This window comes from Lonchura striata, chromosome 20, assembly GCF_046129695.1.
Source record: "Lonchura striata isolate bLonStr1 chromosome 20, bLonStr1.mat, whole genome shotgun sequence".
NCBI lineage: Eukaryota > Metazoa > Chordata > Aves > Passeriformes > Estrildidae > Lonchura > Lonchura striata.
Window position 1 is genome coordinate 918,381 of NC_134622.1, and position 22,588 is coordinate 940,968.

The 22,588-nt window shown below is 46.5% G+C and overlaps 1 protein-coding gene across 1 annotated transcript; it reads right to left on the reverse strand.

Annotated features, from left to right (window-relative positions):
• Nucleotides 1–358: 358 nt before the first annotated feature.
• FKBP6 (FKBP prolyl isomerase family member 6 (inactive)) lies at nt 359–20,340 on the reverse strand. The gene is made up of 9 exons (XM_077787629.1): nt 20,130–20,340; nt 18,749–18,838; nt 17,967–18,169; nt 16,704–16,823; nt 15,567–15,761; nt 15,169–15,278; nt 13,010–13,071; nt 11,841–11,928; nt 359–784 (listed from the first exon to the last, which is right to left on the reverse strand). The coding sequence occupies exons 1-9, from the start codon at nt 20,338–20,340 to the stop codon at nt 685–687; spliced, it is 1,179 nt and encodes a 392-aa protein (XP_077643755.1). The 3' UTR covers nt 359–684.
• Between the last annotated feature and the right edge of the window lie 2,248 nt (nt 20,341–22,588).

Sequence of the window (22,588 nt, forward strand, 5' to 3'; positions counted from 1 at the left end):
GCCTTCCTGGAGCCTTCTCCAGGCAAACACCCACAGTTCTCCCAGCCTGGCTCCAGAGCAGAGGGACTCCAGCTCTTAGACTATCTCTGACTCTGCATTGATTCAATCCCAGCCACAGCCTCATGTTCTGAGCACACAGAGTTCTGGAGTTTGCTCCAAAGCTGGTATTATTCAGCAATTTTAGATCTAGCATCAACATTCACAGGAACGTTCAGCTAAAACAAAGAGTACAACAACCAGTCGCCCACGAAGGGAGCCAGTTCTACAGACCCCATTCCAAATTCCAGCTCCTTTCAGGCATTAATCACTCTTGCAATCACTTTTATTTGTGCAATAAATTGGCACAAGTCCTGCCAGCTTTAGTGTTCAGGTTGGTTTATTTCACCAGAACAAAACAACCAAACATATTTTTTTTAAGAACAACCTGTGTAAACAGAAAACTTCATGGCGTCCTCCTCCTACTTACAAATTCCCTGAAAGCAGCCTGGAATCTATCTGCAAGAGGCAGGATGTCAGGAAAGAATTTCCTTCAAACAGTGTGCATGGGAGAAGAGAAGGGATTTACACAGACCCATTCCTCTCTCCAGCAGCACAGATTTAATTATTCTGGAAACTGCCTCAAAACATAGCAAACAAATCAAACTTCAGGAAAATCAGGTTGTGCATAAACACTAAACCTTCACTTCAGTCTCTTGAAGTAAAACAGTGCTCCTGTCCCTTTTCCCAAAACTTGTATGTGATGCTGAGGTCTCCATGTGCCAAAAGATGGACGGCTGCAACAGTCCTAGGATGACAAAGTATCACAGTCAGTTTTTCCCCAGCACCACCTGTACAGTTTATTGAATTTCAGCTCTCAATGATCCACGGTTACCAGCATACACCTCCAGTGGCCCTGAAATAAACACCCAGAATTCCACAGATTAGCACAAGTGGAACAAACACAGTGAAATCCCCTTAAAATCCATTCAACTTCCTCATGAAAGACTTGGAGAAAACAGAGTATTAAGTGACAAGAGCTAAAAACAAGTCAGGCCCCCTCAGGAAAATCCCCAAAGCACTCCTTGGGCCACCTCCCTTCCTACACAGGGTCATCCATGCTTCCCATTGCTTTTCCACTCTGGTTCTGGGATACTGAGTCCTGGATACTTACTCTGCCTTTGGGAGAAAGCTGAATCTTGTATGAGACATAGGAATTTCTCCTCAACCCAGATTTCTGCTGTTTCTCCCCATATTTCCCTGCTCCCAGCTCCTTCCTGTTGCAGGCCAGGAGCACTGGAAGGTTTGGCCATCTGGCTGCAACCCAGCAATGGATCACAGAGCACCCCCAGCACTTAGGGCAATTGTTTACCTCACCCCACCACTTGCAGCTGGATCCTTGACAGTCTTGAAGCCCTGGCAAGGGAAACTACAAATTTCCACATCCAGCAAAAATCCACTATTTCATCTCAGCCTCCACCCATACCTCCCCTTCTTCAGGGTCACCAGAAGGAAATATGTATCTTGGTACAGCATCAGCTTGGTCTGGGTAAGAACCAGGACTGTTTTTAAGTGGTGAGGACTGTTTTTAAGTGGTGATTCCTCCCTCCTCAGCTCTAAATTTGAAAGGGGAATCTCTCTGGTCACTGACCAGGACTTAGCTCACTTACCTCACCTTCTAATGGCTGCACTGACCTTGTTGCCAAAAGCTTCACCTGCTCCTCCAGTGCCTCTCCCAGTTGGGTTTTCCCTCTGCTCCTGCAGAAGCAGCACCTTCCCCTCCCTGGTCCCGAGACAGAATAAGCACCTTCCCCTGTGTCTGGTGCCACAGGTCACATCCTGCTGTCCTTGATGTAGCTACAAGTGGCTCCTCTCAAATACCAACACATAAAAACTCCTTTTGGAAGTATTTCCCTAATTTTTGAGCACAAAAGACACCAAAATACTGTTGGAACATAAACCTTGTCCCTCTCTCATCTATAGGATTACCAGCAGAAGGAAAAACAGAATAAATGAAAACCCAAGAAAATCCTTAGAAACCTTTCCCAAAACAACCCAGTATCTGTATCCTACAGGAGCTCTGAGGGTCAAAGGCTCCCATCCCAAAGGTGCATGACTTGCTCACAGCTCAGGAATACCAGGAGCCCAATCCCATTTTTATACTCTTCCAGCATCTGCGTGCCACCACAGCTGGCCCAGCCAGCTCAGCTGGCCATTCCAGCACATGTAAAACAAATTACTGGTAGAAAAATAGGGAAGCCTGTTCCTTAGAGGATAATGAGTTACAGGCTGCTAACCAGGAGGCAAAAAACAAAACAAAACAAAAACAAACAAACAAACAAACCACCAGGAACTGTGAGGGGAAAAATAGCTTCTTTACAGACTAATAGAGGAGAAGATGAAGCATCACATGATGTTCAAAATCCACACCTCATTCATTATACATCCTTGAAAGGCACCACAGGATCATGGGATAACTGGGGCTTTGAGGAACACCAAGACTCTCCAGCCCACCCCCAATGACTCATCTCCCTCTGATGACTCTGGAGTAGTGGGATCATCACTCCATGGGCTCAGAGCCACACAGAACCCATGACCAAGGGCCACCCTGCCAGAAAACTGGGTCTGAGTCAGCACAATGTGCCTCTTACAAGGGTTGTACCAAATTTAAAGTTCAGGATAATAAAAGCACGAAAGACTTGAGGAACTTTTAATATGTAAGAAACACAGGAGTGAGACTTCCAGCCTACCACAAACTGTGAGTTAGTGCATTCACCAAATCCCATGTTACAGCCTCATTTAATGGGCCCCCTTGTACTGCCAAACCTTCCAAAACTGGGGGTACACAAGGTTCCTGACACACAAGATATCAGTTGTCAGTCCAGGCTGGTAGCACTTTCCAGGAAGTCCATAAAGAAGGAAAATGACTGAAAGGCACTTCAGCTGATCTCCTCTTTGAAAATGAATCAGAGAGAGAAACACTTAAATCATTTCTCCAGTTCACAGCAGAAAGTTCTTTTAACCAGAAGGAAAGAAAGGCTTCAAGTGAGAAAAAGGAATCCTTATCCTTGATGTGCTATAGTGTTCTCTGCATTGTTAAACTAAAGCATCCTTGCTCCTCCTAAAATACAACTGATTTCCACTCTGTTCCTTGTCAGTCTAATCCCATCCCCACACAGCAGTTCCTTCACATGTTCCCAACAGGAATACTTCAAAGCTGATCACTGGGTGTTCCCACCAGCTGTTAGCTGGTGTTTGGGGTGTCTAACTTGGAATGAGCCTACAGCTACTGAGGCTTCTTATACAACAGGAAAATAAAGGATCAGACCAAGAGGTTTCTGGTTTCATGGTTGCTATTTGAAGCAATAAAGTCTTTATGTGCAGCTAATTTAAAAAAATATTCAAACTGAAATCCTAAAGCCATTTCAGGTAATGTTTGATCAGTTTATCTCTTTCATTTCCACCAAATGGCTCCACAATCAGAAGAGAAGTGGAGGGGAACCACAGGACCCTGCAGACACAACAGCTGGATGGGGTTCAACACCAGTGCTGCTCCTGCATGGAGGAGAACAGCACACTCCAACCAGAACCCTGCTCCAAGATTTGTTTCCTTCACTACAGCAGGTTGGCAGCAACTCATCCATGAAATCCAGCAAGGCACATTCAGATTTCAAGGTCACACACAAGCCTGTTGGTCTCAGCTATTTTAAGTCATCCTTTGGAACTACAAAGCTGATCATCAATTCATAGGGAGTAACACACCAGGTCATGGGTCATTTATAATCATAATTATGATCTAATTATATCACCTTTACTCTGCATTAAAATCACAATTAAGAGTTAATGCTTTAACTAAGGCTTAAGCTGCTTTTCTGCATAAAACCCTGCAGGTGCATCTTCCCCAGCTTCCCCTTTCCTGCCTCCATCTCTAGAAGGGCTGTAGGGAGGCACCAAACACAACAGATAAAGTTCCTGCCAAAACACAAGGAAACTGGAAAACTCAGAATTGTGCACTTAAACATTCTTTGCCAGTTCAGCCCTCACTGCCCCCACACCTTGAGGCAGCAGCTCCCAGAGTGCTGCACTGGGATAACCCTCAGTGAGAGGAGCTCTCCTCAAGGCAAGTATCCAAGAAATCAGGTTGGTGGTGGCAGTCTGGAAAGCTTTCACGTATCAGAAACGTGACCTCAGTGGATATTCAGAGAAATGCAGCCTCCTCTCTCAGGGGAAGCAGAACATCTCCTCTTCAATGCTTCTGTTCAGATCTAAGTGGGCATGTTCAGATCTAACTGAGCATGGAGAAGAAATAAAGGGAAGTTGTGACTCAGGAGCCAGAAGGATAAAGCACATCCTAACACCGCAGCTCCACATGAGCCTGGCTGGGAAAGCTGAAAGATGTTATGAGCACACGTCAACAAAGAGCCAAACCCGTGAACAGCAAGTGCCTGAGAAGTGCTCTTCTCTCAGAGCCTGACCAGTCCACAGGCACTGACACTGGAGAAAAACCACTGCGACCAGAAGGGAACAATCTCATGGACTCCACTAGAGGTTCCTGACGGTCTGCATCGCTCTGGAATGCTAAGATGAAATTCCAGCAGCACCAGGGTGCTCTCAGCAGCTGATTGATAATATTATGTGCTGGGCAATTCACCCTGACAGCAGGAGAGGAACAGCAATTTACAACACTAGCCTGTCCTGATTAATCTGGGCATGAGGCACTGCCATCCCAGGGAGCTTTCTCTGAGCAGGTGACATGCCTTAGGGAGAAAATTCCCTAATTAGGGACCATTTATATGTTCTCTGTGGAAGTGGCTCTGCAGTCAGCCATGCTCTCCTCTTTTCTCTGTAAGTGCTCTTTAGGGATGTCCAGCTGTGAGGGCTTCAAGTGGCCACTCCAATGATTGAGGTGGCTGTGGATATATTCTCAGAGCATGGCAGCACAACAAGCACAGACACTCACCCTTCCCACATCCAAAGTCAGAACCACATCACAGATATCCAAATCCACAGAGGAAAGTGGAAGGAACAGATATGCTGCTCCTCTTTTCTAGAGCCAAGCCACATAAACTTAAACTGTCATCTCAAGATTTGCACTCAGACACATTTTTTCCTCAGGACTTTTTTTCCAAGTCAATTTACCAAAACTCTCAGCTGTACAAATGATCCACAGTGAGTTCCAAGAGCTGTGTGTATGCTAGATAGACACTCTGTGTGAGGAAGAATTCTCCAGAGATCTGTAACAGGTCTTGACTCCAGAGGCCCTGAATGCTGACGACATGAACTACCATCCCAAACCTAAAGCGATGGAAGGAAGAGCTGTGAAGTCTCCTTAGATCTGGGATAAGACAAAGATACATAAAGCAAAAAGGACACAAAGCAGAGCTCTTTCCCAAGCACATCTTAAAAAAAAAAAAAAAACAAAAAAAAACCCACAAACCCTTAAAACAGCACCCAGACAAAGCAACAAAAGTTCTCATTCAGAGAGCAAGAGGTCTCATAAGAGAAATGATTATGGGAAGGTGAAGGAAGTGATGAACTCTTCAACACACACACTTCTGACTCGGGAAGGATTTCACCCAGCAAGTGGGGGCTGAAACTGATCCTCGGAACAGCTCCCAGTTCTTCAAGTGCTCAGATAACCTCTATTACAATAACGTTCAGCATTCTATGGAATCAACAGCCCCTGATAAAGCAGGGTGGGCTGTGCAAGAGGCACATTAAGGTCATGTCTATCCTTACTGGAAATAACTCTTGAGCTCAGCAAACCAACTTTCAACAGTGCCAAGACACTCCCTGCATCTGAAGCAAAAAGATTTTCCAAAAGGTCATTCCCTAAATATGGAGCCCTGGTGGGGACTTCCTGGTGCCAACAGCCAAAATCATCACCTGTTTGCAAAGTGCTGTAGCCACTGTGTCAGACACAGCTGCTGATGCCCAGATGCTACTCCAGCAGGGATACAGGCCCCAGTTCCATCAGACGCTCTGTGCTGCTGATGATGGAAAAGACACTCCGATACAGAGCAACTGAGGGAGCTGGGGAAGGGGCTCAGCCTGAAAAAAAGGAGGCTCAGGGGGGACCTTCTAGCTCTGCACAGCTCCTGACAGGAGGGGGCAGCTGGGTGGGGGCCAGGCTCTGCCCCTAGGGAACAAGGGACAAAACAAGAGGGAAGAGCATCAAGCTGTGCCTGGGGAGGTTTAGTTTGGATTTTCTGGAAATTTTTTTCACAGGATGGTTAGGCACTGACACAACTGCCCAGGCCAGTTGTAGAGTCCCCATCCCTGGAGGGGTTTAAGAGATGTGTGGATGATACACTTGGGAACATGGGTTAGTGATGGCCTTGGCAGTGCTGGGGGAACAGGTGGGCTCTGTGATCTTAGAGGGCTTTTCCAACCTTAACAACTCTGCGTTTCAGTGATTCCGTGCACAAGTGAACAAGGTGAACAAGGCTTAGGAGGTCACAAGCAGATGAGTGTTTCTCAAAACCACAATGAACACTTTTGAAGGCCCTCAGCACTCATCACATTACCCTCAGCTGCCCCTGTATCATCACAGCTACTGCAATACCCAGTTAGAGCATTTAAAACTCTGCTCAAGTTTGTTAGGGTTTCACTGCTCACTAGAGCAGAGAGCTGGCAGGTGTCAGGACTCGGACTAGCACCAACACTCTCTTATACCCCTGAAGGGTATCAAGCCATGATAATTTAAAATCCCTAGATTAAAGAGTGAGAAAAACAGGACAAAGACATCTGTTAGTTCAAAGGGAAAGTCTGGAGCCTCCAAAGCAGGAGGATTGGTGCCCAGACAGAGCACAACTTGAGGCAAGAAAGGAGGTCTGAAAAATTTTAACTCAGAGAAAAAACTTAGGATAATCACGTCCTTCCTTGCTGCTGGAAGTGAGGGATAGTGACTCTGAGTGCTCTGCAAAGCTAAGACTTCATAAAGAAATTCCCATCTTACACATAGCCAATTCTGTTTAAACTCCACCTGCATGATAAACCAGATGTTATCATGGGAACAGAAAGAGTCCAGCACCTTTTTCATGTTCTACTGATTTGTAGCACCAGAATATTTTATATTAGAGCTGCTGGAAAAAGCTCCGAGAAGTAAAACCTCACACAGGAATATCCCTTGGGGTCTCAGCCAGGCCTTCCCAAGACCAGTGCCAGGTGACCTTTAACAGGCAGGAGGTGGAAGAGAACAGAATCACAGAAGGTTGGACAAACCCTCTAAGATCAAGTCCAACCACCAATCCAGCACCACCACATTCATACAAACCATATCCCACATCCATGCATTTTTGGAACACTTACAGGAAGGGTGACTCCACTACTGCTCTGGGCAGTCTATTCCAATGCTTTACAAGCTTTTCCATTAAAATTTCCCAAATACCCAATCTAAGCTCGGTACAACTTGAGGCTGTTTCCCCTTGTCCTGTCATTTACCACCTAAGAGCACAGCCCAACCCCACCTGGCCCCAACCTCCTGTCAGCAACATTTCCTTTCAGCACTGCAGCCAGGAATCTGCTCCACCTTACCTGGGAGCTTTGTGTTTGAACACCAAAGGAAATTACAGGCTTTAGACACTTCCTAAATCAGAGAGAACAGCCGAGGGCCCATCCTTAGATAAGGCTGGAGGACCAATACTTCACCAAAGCCTTGAAGGACAGGCACAGTGGGACACTGGGATATTGCACAGGTCTCTCTCCTTTCCATTTCACATCATCTTGTGGCTTCTAAGTCCTGGCCAGACCTCCCAGTCTGGGCAAAGCCAGCCCTAGTGCATCCAGAATCACGTCCAGTACGTCCCCTAGGAAAGCATATCAGGGATCCCTAAAACCAGGTGCCACAGTAATTTCTTCAGTTTCCAGAGGAAAACAGAGCCAAGGATCCTTCCAGAGATGTATTACAGGTACTACTGCAGGCAGGAACTGCAAAAATCCTCAGAAAAAAGTGCAAGACACTAGAAGAGGAGAGAGCCTGAAGGAAAACAAAACCCCCAGCTCAACAACTTCATTAAAGCTTTTCTCCTTCCTCTGCTTAACAAGGAGAATACTTAATTAAGTCCTCCTTCAAGTCTTCCCCCTCAGCTGGGAAGGCTCAGCAGAAAACAGAGATGTAACAATTTCCTCTGCAGCACAGGGCACCTCAGTGGGACAGGGATTTGCATATTCTAAAGGAGCAGTGAATCGCTGCTTCTCTGTTGTTTGGCCGCAGTGGGGAGGGACATTTCAGCTCTGCTCAGGAATAAGAGAGAGCAGGAGGGGAAGGAGAAAGTTGCTGTTTATTCCAAGTCTGGAGCTTTCCCAAGGCAGGAGTTTGATTGTGTTATGCACAGACTTCTCAGTTTATTTGCAAGGCTCTTGCAGCTTAGTAGGTCAGTTCAACTGGCAACTGCTGCTGATTTTAAGCCCAATTATAGACACTTCTACCTGGTGACACAGCCTCAGTTCTGCAGCCAGTTCTTGCCCATTAATGCCTCCAAAACTGGTAGAACTTGCAATTCATGGCAATCATCAGTTTGACCTCAAAGTTACTGTTATAATTTCAGTCTTGTCTGTTTTCACTGGAACATCTCCCTGTGTACTCCCATCTCCTGGGACCACTTCTCCTGTGTACTGAGCTGAGATACATATTAGAGACAAGCTTTCAGCTCTGGCGCACCTATAACCAAAATTAAGAGTGCAGAGACTCATCCTCCTGGGACAGAACTATCACCAAGGAGCCACTACTAGAATCCAGACATTCCTAAGGAAGTTGTCCCCAGTCCTCATGATTTAGTTCTCTTATGAGAGAGAGTCCACAGCAACACAACAATGGGAAAGTTGGTTTTTTTTTTGTGATGGGTCTTTCAATCAAAACAAAACAAAAAGCTCCAAAAAGCCAGAGGCCTCAGCCCACCATTCTGCAGTTTAGGGGACACCAAGGAGGACTTCCAGCCCTGCACATCCCAGGAAATTAGGCTCTACATACCTGCACCACACAAAGTGAACAGAGACAGGTAAATAAACCAAACCCTCAGAGGGGCCAGCCTGAGACCCAAGGGATTCAGAAGAAACTGCAGCAGGATGGATTTAAAAAGGAGTTTGTGCTTCTGTCTCCTTCTGAGTACTTCTGAATTCCCCCCAAGAAGGACCACAAGCAGCCTTGCATTTCGCCAAAGGGAAAATCTACTCTGACACAAAATTCCACTGAAAGGGTAGGAAATGTGTTCTGAGTGAGATGTTTGAGGCAATTAGAAGAACTGGGCTCTACAGCTGGCAGGGGTTACAGAAATCATGGAATAGTTTGGGTTGGAAAGGACCTTAAAACCTGTTGGTTTCACTCCCTGCCATGGACAGGGGCACTTGCCACTAGACCACGGTGCTCAGAGCCACATCCAGCCTGGCCTTGAGCATTTCCAGAGATGGCACAGCCCCAGTTTCTCTGGGCAACCTGTGCCAGGCTCTCCCCACCCTCACAGGAAATAATTTCCTCCCTATATCCAATCTGAATCTTCCCTCTTTCAGCTTAAAGCCATTCGCCCTTGTCCTGTCGCTACAAAATGCCTTGCAAAAATATCAGGCAGAAGGAAGATGCTCAGGTGCACCCAGGTTTGAGTGTAATTATACAAAACAGCCCTGGATTAGTCAGTACAGAGAACTGAACTTTGTTCTTGGAACACAGCAGGGCTCAGCAAAGGCACAGCAGTCTCAGCTTGGAAAGAGCTCTGAAGCAAGGGATGGAGGCAGCAATGATCAGGAGGGAAGAGATGCTACAACTACAGCTCTGAGCCATTCAGGAGCTGGACCACAGGTCAGCTCAGTGCTCCACAAGCACCTGTCAGCTGGTATATAGGGAGATTTTCTTTAATTTTTGTGATTGCACTGGTCCATTAACCACAGACTGCAGACAGCACTCCCAGCCCATCTCCTCACTCAGTGTCTAAGAGAACGGATGAAGCTGGCCTGCCAAACTGCCCCAGTACAGCCTGTACCCTAAACTTTACTGGTACAAAGCTGTTGGAAAACACTGAAGAATGTTCTGCCTCAATTCTGACCAATTACCAGTGTCTTTGACAGGGAGCAGGAGCTCCTGCTGGAACTGCTTTGCCCCTCTCTGAATGCATAATGAAGTTTTAAAGTAGCAGCCCAACCTTCAGCTCACACAGGACCCTGCAAGAACCTCCTCCAGCAAAGGACTTCTTTTGCCATGAATGAACAGTAGATTTTTGTTTGGGACTCAGTGATTTATGTTCATCTGGGAGACTTAGTTTCCTTTTAATACTGCAACAAAAATCAACTTCAAGGAGGCTTGGAAACATTTTTGACTGACAGCTATCCATCAGCTATGTAAGGTGTGAGAAATCCATACACAGGAGTCAGTGGATAAATTGGCTGATAAACAGTTCAGCCCAGCACTTAAGCTTGACTACAGGAGATATTTTGCTCTTTTCCTTTGTACTTCTCAGTCTCCTCTAACCAAAATCACTGGCTTTACTTACAACACAAAATGCTTTTTGGGAAACAAGTAGTCACACAATTCTCCCAGGGGAGGACCTGTCTGATGCCCCAGCAGATCACTACAATCACTCTGACTTCCACCACCTGATTCCAAACCCTCACAAGAGCTTCCCAGGTCAGACACCACCAGGGATGAGACCCAAGGTCCTGTATGTTTCCAAACTGCAACTTCCTGAAACACAGCAAGTGGAGAATCAGAGCCTCATGCCAAGTCTAGAGCCACAGACTTTCTGCACAAGATCTCATCAATCTTACATCCCCTTTCAGAGCTCCTTTCCTGGGGGCAAGTACCTGCTAACACACTTAGTAGCCTCATCCCAAACCCAGGGCAGGATGACTTGTGCTCTGAATTCATATGCCCAGCTTGGACCAGAGCACAGGGGCAGCAGGAAGGGTAAAGGCTCCACAAGGAGTCATGTGCAGTCAGGAGAAGGTTGTGTTCCTTTAGAAGCAGCATTCAATCCAACCTCTTCCTCAAACACTGCCTTAGCTTCCTCATAAGCACAAAGAGACAACCTTAAAACACCAGAGCTGATGGAAAGACTGCCAATATTCATTTTCTGCTACCGAAGAGGTACTGTCTGTATTGCAGGAGAGACAACAGCAGCAAACTGATGGCCCTGAGTGGGCATGGTTCATGACAGAAGGATTTTGTCATTTTCCAGAATTCTTTCCCTAGGGTTTCCCCCAAAGCAAGAGACCAGAAAAGATTTCTGCTCCTGCTTGCACCTCCCTGAAGATTTTGAGAAAAAAAAAGATCAAAGAGCCTTTGTACGTTTATAAACCTGTCAATTTTGCTAGAAGACTTAAAGCTTTAAAGAGTCCAAAACATCTACTTGAAGTTTTCTATACAGACTTATTTTAATACTTTAAAAAACCCCAGAAATAAAATATTTGTATTTTTCTAAAGTGAAGAATTCCAGACAAAAGTGCTGAAGACAGAATTCCAGACAGAAGTGCTAGAGGGGAGGAGGAAATCCAATTCTTAAGTTTGACGGGAACTTTTCTTTTTTTCCCCTTTCTTTTAATTGGCAGAGAAACAAGATTACAGACCTATTTCAGCCCCTGGCTCTGACCAGGAATAGCTGGGATGAGCAGCACAGGAAACAACAAACCAAACTTACTCAACTGCTGCCAGCTCCAAGTCCCTGTCCCACACATTTGCCTCACAGGAAAGACTCTTCAAGATGATGATGTAGCAGTACTCTACCCCACCATCCTGCCTTTCCTCTCCACACACTCCCATCACTTTCCATTTTGCCTCCAAAAGCCTCCCCGGCAAAAGAGAAGCAGGCTCTCCACCTGAGAACACTACAGGTATGACAGGTTTTGGGAGAGCTCAGCCCTTTTAAAAACCTGGTTACCTTGATTTCTTCTCAGCCATAAGAATTGAGAGGGTCAAACATCTGGCAGCACATTTCTTTCTCCGTTTCCACGTACTCCTTGTAGCATCTGCAAAGTAGAGCACAGAATGGCGTCAGGGGCTGGAGACTGTCTGTGCCACCCCCTGAAAAGAATGTTATTTTTTGGATATAAATAAATTAACACAATGGAAGAGTGTGCTGGCAGCAGAGGCACAGCTCCACCAAGCCCTTCTTTCTACAATGTCAGGAAAAGAGCTGGGAATGTCATGCCTCACCCCCAGCCCTTGGATCTCTGCTGTGCTTGGGACTAATTAGATAATTCGCCTTCTGTGAGACAGGTGCTTTCTACACTGGTCTTGGAAACATGGGATAGTGCAGAGGAACCCCATCTGTGTGCTGTGGGATACTTTTGTGTGTCCTTATGCAAGTCCTTTTAGCACCCAGGAGACACTGTTCAACTGCCATACAGCAGGATATCTGCCATGGATATAGGATCTGGGCAGAGGATGGGAAGGAGACAGCAAGGATTTGTGTCTGGGCTATGTGGATGACAAGCAGATGTATCCTGCTCTGTTCTGTCTTCCTTGCCAGTGTGACAGGATGTCAAAAGCTTCGCAGTCTGCTCCATTTGAACTTCTCCAAGCGCAGTATCTTCTGCTCTCTGTGCTCTCACCTCACTGGTAAGGAATCTCTGAACTGCAGGCTGACTCAGTTTGGGAACACTGTTCCAGGGATCAGTGGCTGCCCATGAGTTCAGCTTTCCTGCATCTGCTGCCATATAAGGCCAAAAGCAAAGAGTTTTGTGCAACACACTAGAACCAGCCCCAGTGAGAGGCTGGCTCAGGTTCTCTCAGCCCCAGCCCTCAGCATCCTTGGGGCCCAGAACCTTAGAGGGTATGAAATCCCAGCACAACAAACTCTCTCCTGGTAAGTCTCACACAGAAGTTGCTGACCAAGGATGCTCACCTGTAGCTGGCACATTCCCACACCTATGATAGTAGGAAATCCAAGAGCCCTTTGTTTGGATGAACAGGGTAATGCCAGATATTGGAAGAACCCAAATTCATTCTGGTTTTGATGCAATGCAAGCCTTCCAACAGAATTCCTAGATCCAGCAGCAGAATTTGCACCAAATCCACCACAGCAGGTACCAGACACATTCTACATACCTCTCACTCTGGATTCTCCTGAGCATTTTGCCTCTTGTTCTCCAGAGCATTTTGCCAAGAACCTGTTTCAGCCATGAAACAGATGCATTCCAAAGGTTTGTTTTAGACAGCAAAAGGGAGATTGCTGATTACCATACAACATTGCTTTTAATGAAGTATAAATGTACCCAGTAAGGAAGTGAAAAGCCACTAAGAACAAGGTTTTGATTCATATTCCCTTTCTGAAGCATTTGTCAGATCACACTACCAGTTCTCAGGCAAGGCAGGCTGGCAACATTACATATCTAGCCAGAGGTACATCTGCTTCACACTAATTCCACTCTTTGTCACAGGCAGAAGACCTCTCCTACAGTGCTGCCTCCAGCATTGAAAACACATCCAGCTGCTGGAGCAAGTCCAGAGGAGGCCATGAAGATGCTCCAAAGGCTGGAGCCCCTCTGCTCTGAAGACAGGCTGGAAGAACAAGGGTGCTCACCTGGAAAGAACTCCAGGAAGACCTCAGAATCCCTTCCTTGCCTAAAGGGGCTCTACAAGAGCTGGAGATGGACTTTGAACAAGGACAAGAGGGAATGGCTTCCTGCTGCCAGAGTGCAGGGTTAGATGGGATATTGGGAAGAAATTCTTCCCTGTGAGAGTGGGGAGGCCCTGGCACAGGCTGCCCAGAAAAGCTGTGGCTGTCCCATCCCTTAAGTGTTAAAGGCCAGGTGGGATAGGGCTTAGAGCACCCTGGTATGGTGAAAAGAGTCTTTTCCCATGACAGTGGAATGAGCTTTAAGGTCCCTTCCAACCCAAACCATTGCATGATTAAAAGCAAAAAGTACACCAGTTTTAACAGGCAGTGAAGCAGGAACTCCAGGACAACAGTGGTTTAAGGTGCACTCAATTCTGACACATGCACACTCCCTGAACATGCTGCTCTCTACAGAGCTGGAGCTGACAGAGGCAGAAATGCCTTGTTGCTTCCTGGCCACACCACCTAAACACCATTAGCAAAATTTCTCTTTTATCTACCAACATATTTCAAACAAAACTAAGTGAAAACATGAGGCTTCTAGAATCAGGCCTTCTAGCTTCCAAGAGCAGCCAGCCAGATCTAGTTTAGAACTCCCCACCCTCCGTGGACAATTTGATAGCTCCACATCCAGTTGGAGATCAGGATGAATACAAGAGATTAACTTAAAATTTCCAGACCAGAAGCTAATACTGCCTTCAAGCTCTTTGTACTTCAGAAGTAACAGAACAAATTTGCAGATTTGGTGTTATGCCAGACTATTGAAGACAACATGGATACACAAAACAGAAACAGCCCTCCAGCAACATATCCCCTGGCAAAAGGCACTCAGCCCACCAGCTTTTCCAGCAGCACCAACCACTCTTTTTAGGTATTACTGCCTTTCTGCAAGTGCCTGGCACTGACATACAGAAGAGGGTTTGTATTCAAGGGCTGCTTTGTGAGCTCCAGAGCTGAGGACAGCATCTCTTCTGCCTCAGTAAACAGTGCCAGGAGGACAGCACACACTTTTGGGAAAAAGCTAATGCTTTTGGCAGTTTCAAAGGAAGAGCATCATGAGGACATAGATAACCATTAGTCACATTTTGGTGGGGTGGGGGCATGACTAAAGGTGGCATGAACTCAGCCTGTGAGGAAAAGAAGACTTCATCTGTGGGGAAGGGAAGAGTTCATCTTCAGGGCTGTTCATTTATTATCTCCAAGACAGCAAGAAATTAACTTTTAATGAATATTAGTATTGTGCATTGAAGCACCTGCAGCTGCTGAAAATAACAAACACATCTTAAAGGGAATGAAAATCACACTCATTGAGAACATTAACAGCTAGATCATCAGCCAACTGTATTTCACTGTATTTGAGATATTCTAGTAGCCCTCACATCTCTGTCCTCAGCCTGATCTGCTCACAAGTCAGGAAACACACATCCGACCAAAGAAATATATGGAAAGGGTGGGTACTCTGAGCTCCTGACTTGCAGCTTCTGGGCCTGAAAAGTCTTTCAAGCTGTTTTCTCCATATGTGTTTTCCCAAGTCACTTATTAACCCAATAGTTTGGGGTTTTTTTTAATATTTTTAATATTTTGGAATGGCTATTACAGCCTGTCCAAACACTCTCTCTTCCCCAGGTATGGAAAGGAGGGCTCTCACCTTGCCAACTTCTTCAGCTCATTGTTGATATCACGGCTGAAGGGCTGGATGCGCTGAGCTCTGGCCAGGAAATCCCGGGATTTGTTGTACTCCTTCATGTATAGACAAGCCTGTCATGGAAACAATTTAGATGCATCACAAGATAAATACAGACCCACTGACCTTCTTCAGGCCTTGTGCCAAAACAAACTTTCCTGCAACAGAGAAAAGCAATTAATGAACACTCCAGGAAAAGCTCCATGTGACACATTTCCAGAGAGCCAGACTTTCCAAAAGGGCAGATGCAGACAGATCACCTTGACTACTGAAGCAGCCCAGAATTCAGAGATTCTCCTCAGTTTATTCTGGGCTTCCTCCACAGCCAGGCTGGGATGTTCCATGATGATTTATTTGCCCACCTGGCCACACCTGAAGAGCGCTTTGGCATTTCCTTGGTCCATCTCCAAGGCTAACTCTCCGTATTTCAAAGCTCGGTCGGCACGTTCCAGTTTCAGGTAAGTGAGTGAGAGATTCAGGAACAGCAGCAGTTTGGAAGCGTTGATCTGGCTCTGCTCTGCCTTACTGGAAGAGCTGTGACCCAGGATGGAGAGCGCCTGAACAGAGAGGGAAAACCAGTCAGTGCACAACAAATGCATCATGGAAAGTGAGAAATCCATCTCATCTAACAGCTACATCCGTATTTCTGTTCACCTAGGTCACTAAAAAGTAATAACAATCAGAACTCTAAATACAGAGCATGGCATTCTCAGCATTACTAGTCATGCTGACAGGTTTAGAAAATTACCATGAAAAGCAGCAGAGTCCAAAAAAAGGACCCAGGTCTCAGATTTAATATGGATGTCTTACAGGATAAATATGGATATCTTACAGGGGAGAAGGCAAGTCCTTTCAAAAATACCAAGCAAAAGCAACTTTGAATCATCTCTACCCCCGAAAAAATAGCAGATGCCTTCCAGTTTGAGAATAACTGAACATCTACCCTGCTGAGAGAGGGAGCTGAAAAGGCTCAGACTGGGAAAAAGGACCAGCGAGATCACCTTCTCACTCTCTACAATTCCTGGACAAGAAGGTGCAGCCAGATGGGGGTCAGGCTCTGTTCCCAGGTAGCTGGACAAGACAAACAGCCTTGAGTTGCAGCACAGGAGGTTCAGGTTGGATGCTGGGGAAAATTTCTCACTGAAAGTGTTGTCCGACCCTGGCATAGAGGCTGTTCAGGGCAGTGGTGGAATCCCCACCCCTGGAGAGATTTAACAGCCCTGTGGACATGGGTTAGTGGTGGCCTTGGCAGTACTGGGGAACAGTTAGACTTGGTGGTCTCAGAAAGTTTTTCCAAACAAAATTATTCTGTGACTATTCCTTCATTTACCACTGCTGCTCACACAAAATCAGGTGTGCAAGCCCGGTTCTGAAGTAACAAACCTGCAAAATACCATAAAGTTATTTGATCTCTAACCTGTACCTGTTGTGGTGAGCTAAAAAAATCCCTTCTTTCACAGCTTTCCCAAAGCACACCCCACATTTTCCTGGTGCCATACCCTCTTGTATCTGTCCTTGGCAATCTTGAAGTGCTGCTTATAGAAGAAGTAGTTGCCAAACTCTCTCTCTGTGGCTGCCACTTTCAACAGCTTTTCTAGAGGAAGTTTATCCTGCTGTTCCTGTGTGAAGAAATATCTGAATTTCAGCTCAAACTAAAGAAAAGAGGCAGAGAACTCAAATAGGGCAGTCCTAACCAGCCCCCTCCTATTCACAGAGCAGAAGCCAGGTCCTTACCAAGGCCAGGCCACCACCATGTGGTATCTCCCCAGCCAGGCTGAAACATTAGTGTTCTTGTGCTGATTATTCCCAGTAAAGAGATCAGGAAGCTCCCCAGGCCCAAAGTAGAACGGAAAAAAGCAGGAATGTGTTCTTAAAACCTGCCCAACTCCTTCAGCACACAGTTGAGTTAACACAAATCCTGGCACTGGCACAAAGCTGCTTGAACGGTTTTGTTGCTCTAATTGCTCTCAGGCCAGCTCTGGGACAGCCTGACACTCCCAAAGACAGCAAAACAAAAATCCCAATAATCATTAAATAAAAAATATAAAAATGGAGGGACAGGTTTTCTTTTGGGTCTGCAAATTGGAACCAGCTCATAGAGGGAGGTCAGTCAGCCAAAATAGGTGGGCAAGGAGGGAGCACAAGTGTGGTTTGCTCACAGGGTTCTGGGGAAAAATTTGCCTGTGCAGGGGCTGGAGGGGCTCCCCCATTAGCTTCTGCCTCCACTCACTGACCCATAACCACAGCCCAAAGCCCTTGGCATGAAAAGGTGAATTAACAATAGCACTGTAACTCACCAGGAAGGAAAAAACAAGGAGCACTTGGGAGAGGAGCCAAGAGGCAGAGACAAAGGGTGGGGGCTGGTGGGGCACTGGGACACTGCAGACTGAATAGGATTATTACAGTCAGCTCCTTACTGTTCCTTAAAGAAATTCCTAGAAGTTAATGCCCTCTAGTGCAACCATGAGGTTTCTGGTGAAACTAATAATAAATGGGAGCCATTCCACTGACTCCATCCAGCACAGAGGAGCAAACAAAGGCAAACCTCACCTTCTCCCTCTGCGTGGGAGGGCAAACAGTGAGATATGGAGGGACACAAAGGGCAGAGACACGGATCAGAGCAGAGCTGGGAGCCCAGAGACTAGATACTTGCACCAGCATTCACCTGAACACATGTAACGCACAAGCCACACTTGTGTGAGACAGGACAATGATGGTTCACCCACCAGATTTTGGGCTCAAGCTTTATTAAAAGAACTCACATAAGTCAACTCAAAGAAGGCATCGCACTCCTCTGAATCGATGAAGTCCAGCACCTCCACCTTGAAGAGGACCATGGTGTTTGAGGGGATGAAGGGAGGACAGCCCCGCTGACCGTAGGCGTATTCGGGAGCGAGGACGAACAGTGCAGCCTCGCCTTTGGTCATTGACAGTAGCCCGATCTCCAGCCCCCACAGTGTGATGTCTGTCATAACAAGGGGTGAGACAGGTGAGCTTCACAAACACCAACACCCTCACACACCAAACTATGATTTCTCCTTAAGCCTGAAGGAAAAAAAAATCCCTGGGAGCTCCTGTCTCAGCAACTACAACAGCAAGCTGCTCCAGAATGGATTATCAGGGAAACTGCCACTGTGGGACTGAGCATGTGGTACTGCAAATCCAGAGCTAGATGAGCTCGAAAGGGGCTTTAGAGATCATCCAGTCCAAGCCCTGCCACAGGCAGGGACACCTTCCACTAGACCAGCATGCTAAAAGACCTGTCCAGCCTGGAAAACATCATCTGCTCTCAAGAGATTTAAAACTACCTGAGCGCAGGTGGGGAACACCTCCCTACCACTCCCAGGCAGAGGGTGAGCAGGTCCAGATTCCATCTCCCATGTGAACCAGGAGGATTTTGGACTCCATGAGCAAGTGTTAAGGGTTTCAACTAACCTTAAGACACCAAACAGAGTTTAAACTAAAATGCCTTAATACAACCCCAGTTCCCAAAATGCCTTAATACAATCCCAAGCCCCATGACAAAGTTTGTGGCTCAACCTACCTTTTCCAAGTTTCATCAGCCTTGGATACTTGCTGTTCCCATTTGAACAGAAGAGCTTATTCCAATTTCCCAGGTACCCGGAGTACTTCACTGTACAGCCCAAAGCGAGGAGTAGGGACAAGGGAAAAGCAAGAGGTTGATTTCATATCCCACAGCATCAGGAGTACACCAGGAATTGCAACCACCCAGTCATCCTGCTTCTCCTTTTCTGTTCTGCTATAGAACAGCAGAGGCAGCAAAAACCCTTCTGTTTTACACCAAAAACCTGGTCACATCCAAGCAACCATCTGCTGTGTGTTTTAACATCCCCAGACAAAGCAGCTGCTTTACAGTCCTAATCTATTTAAGAGATGTAACTTTGCACATTTAAGAATTGGAAACTTCAGCTAAGTGAATTAAAATGCCCCAGCTATATGCATAAATATTTAAAAAGAATTCCCTAACCAAAGCTGGAGCTCTAGAAAGAGGGACAAGGGGGGAAATGTACTGCTACCCCAAGCTCTGCATCTGTAACTCCAGTTCTGTCTCAGAAAATGCACTGTAATGGGCCTCTCTTGACACAGCACGAGGGCCCTGCACTTCAGGAACTGCTTCCAGTTTCAAACTTCTCTGTGAGCACAGGTGGGGCCTAGAAATCCTTCATTCCTCAAGGTCAAGATGCCTTCTCATTTAATGTTTCAGCCACGAGAAGTTAAACAGGGTATCCCAAGTGCTAAAATACTGATAAGGAGAGGAGACAATCTATGAAACAGAGACACACTACAGTATAACATGAGCATGTTTAAGTCCTTGTTGTGGTCTTTGCCAGTCACCAGTATGTCAACATTAAGAGTCTTGGGGGATCTTTCCCAACAGGCTCTGACCTGTTTTCCTCAGCACCTGCTTCAGGTCCAGCTACACAGACCAAACTTCACATGGGGGAGACAGGTGACAGAGATGAGCACCAGATCCCCACTCCAGCCCACACTTCCAAGGATTTTCATGTTCTTAGCCCTGCTGAACACAGGCTAAACTAAACAATTCCTATTTAAAAGCTGCTCAGGAGATGGTTACTGGTGCCTGAACTACTGAATTCAGGCATAACATTCCTGCAGAGCACCCCGAACACCCGCGGGCAGCCAGGCTGTGCTCAGGCAGCCTCACTGCAGGACACCAGCCCTGGAGACACCGCGAGAATCCTGGAACGGTTTGGGCTGGAAAGGACCTTGAAAATGATCCAAGTTCAACCTATGAGCAGGGACACCTCCCACTAGAGCAGCGTGGCCCTTAACATTCCCAGGAACGGGCAACCACAGCTTCCTTGGGACATCCTTTACAGGAGTGCCCGGACCTGGCCATGGGACCTCTCGGGGCCCACAGGAGACCCCAGACCCGGCTCTACCTGCCACAGAGGCGCCCGGCGGCACGGGCTGCCCGGTGCCGGGGCGCAGCTGCTCCTTGCGGACCCCTCCATCGCCGGTCAGGTCCTGCAGGGCTTGGAGAGACTCCGAGGCCAGAGGCAAAGCGGGTGTGGAGGCCGGGGTCGGTGCTAGAGCCCACGGCAGAGCCGGAGCCGGGTCCCGCCGCCCCTCACGGCCGGGGCTTCCCGCCATCTCCGCCGCGCGCCAGGCCCCGCCCCCGCACCAGGCCCCGCCCCCCGCGCGCGGCCTCCGGCCAATCGTGCTCCGAGCAGCTGCCCCGGCCCAGCGCGCGGCTTTCGCGACACGCGAGAGCTGGCGCGCCACGGCGCTGCACCAATGGCAGGAGGGACGTCGCGGCGCGCCGCGGTGCACGCTGGGGGATGTAGTCCGTGGTGCGCGCTGCCTCCCGCGCTTCCTTAGAACAGAAACCCCAAACCAACCCAAAACTCAAAAACCAAAACCAAACCTGCGAAAAAACGCATATTTTATGATTGGCTTTTCGCAAATGTTACAATGAATATTATATGTGTAATGTTAGAAAGTTATGCTGTATTAATTCTCTTACGTATTGTGTTAAGTGTAGTTTTAGGTTCCAACATAACATTGAAATACAGACTATGTATGTGGGGGATGTTTGGTTTTTTTTAGGGATGAGATACTCACTTTGAGAACACCTAAATCTTCCAAAGGAGAAGAATTGATGGTTTTCTTATCAGAAGAAGCTAATTTCTTCAGGCCTTGTCAGACTCAAAGACGCCAGGGGATTAAAGGAAACAGTTGACATACAAGAGACAGAGTTTCTTGTTTAGAATAGAACATATGCATAACCATGAAGGATGTATGAATATGCAACAAGTGCATTGGTTTAAGGGTGATTCCTTTGTTCACAAGGCATGCTTGTTGTGGCTTAAGTGTCCCAGAGCATCTGGACATCCATAATTCTTTGCTTTTTATTGTCTTGTAATTGTCCTAATGCTAAACTTTATTACCCTAATTGTATTATTATTTTTATAACCATTTTATTATTATTAAACATTTAAAATTTTAAAAACCAAGCGATTGGCGTTTTTCATAAAACCCCACAAAAACAACATTGTGAAAAACCAAGCCAATTGCTTAGTTTTTAAAATTTTAAAAGTCTGAGCAAGGCCTGAAGAAATTTGCTTCTTCTGATAGGAAAACCATAAATTCTTCTTTGGAAGATTAGGGATTCTGTGACTTTTATCTTGAGGTGAGTATCTCATTCCCTTAAAAAACCCCACATACACAGTTTGTATTTTAGCTACTAAAGCTTCATTTTAACTACAAAACTACATTTACCATACTATTAAAATGTTAAGACAGCACAACTAATCAATATAACATAATACATATAGTAAATATCTGTGTGGAGCCATATTATATGCATTTTTCACAAACATCAAAAAACCCAACCAAATCACAGCAAAAACCACACAACTGCAGAATAAATAAAACAAACAAAAAACCCAAAACCACAAATCAAAACCCAATCAAACAAAAATCCAAACCAAAGGTAAAACAAAACTAAAAACACCCCTGCCAACCAAAAAACAAACAAACCAAACAAAACCAAACAACCCCAAAACAAAACAAGACCAACTCCCCCCAAAAAACCCAGAAAACAAACAAACAAACAAAACAAAAACTACACAAACCCCAAACAAACAAAACCCCAAAACTACAGTCCAAAACACAACAAAACAAACAAACAAAATCCCACAACAAAACATGTTGCTTCTCTTTCAACCGCCACTTTGCTCTCGGGGGTTTCTCGCCGCTGTCCCCTGCCCCTCCCCGGCCCCCCGGGACCCTCCGGCTAGCTGTCCCCTCCGGGGCCGGGGTTTTCCGCGGTCCCGCTGCCCTGGGCTTACCAGGCAGCGTCTGGGTTAGCACGGTCCGAGCTGCGGCGCTGCCTCAGTCGCCGCTAGGATTCGACATAAAGAGACCAAGAGAGACCAATGGTATGCTTGTCCAGAGAGATTGTATTGCCTGAACGGTAGCAGGGACCAAAGGCCCCGGGCTATTGCTCAGATACAGTTTTATACAGCAAAATTAAGAGATAAGGTTTTAAACAATAGAGACAGTGTTCAGCTAAGGCACATCAGAACCACCCCAGGGGCCAGGTCCAATGGGAACTGCTCAGGGGTGGCGAGAAGGGGGTCTACAGAGGAATGCTGAAGCGGGACTTTCCCGAAACAGTGGAGCATACATAAATGTATCTTTTACCTCAGTTTACCATCCCCAAGGCCTTTCTAATACAATGGGGCATACATGAATGTATCCTTTTCCTCAGTTTACCATTCCCAAGGCCTTTCTAAAACCTTCCTCCACGCTACCATGCCAGCATGATAACTACAAAAACAGAACAGAAACCCCAACCCAACCAACCAAACACCACCACAGGCAAAAAAATCCAAAC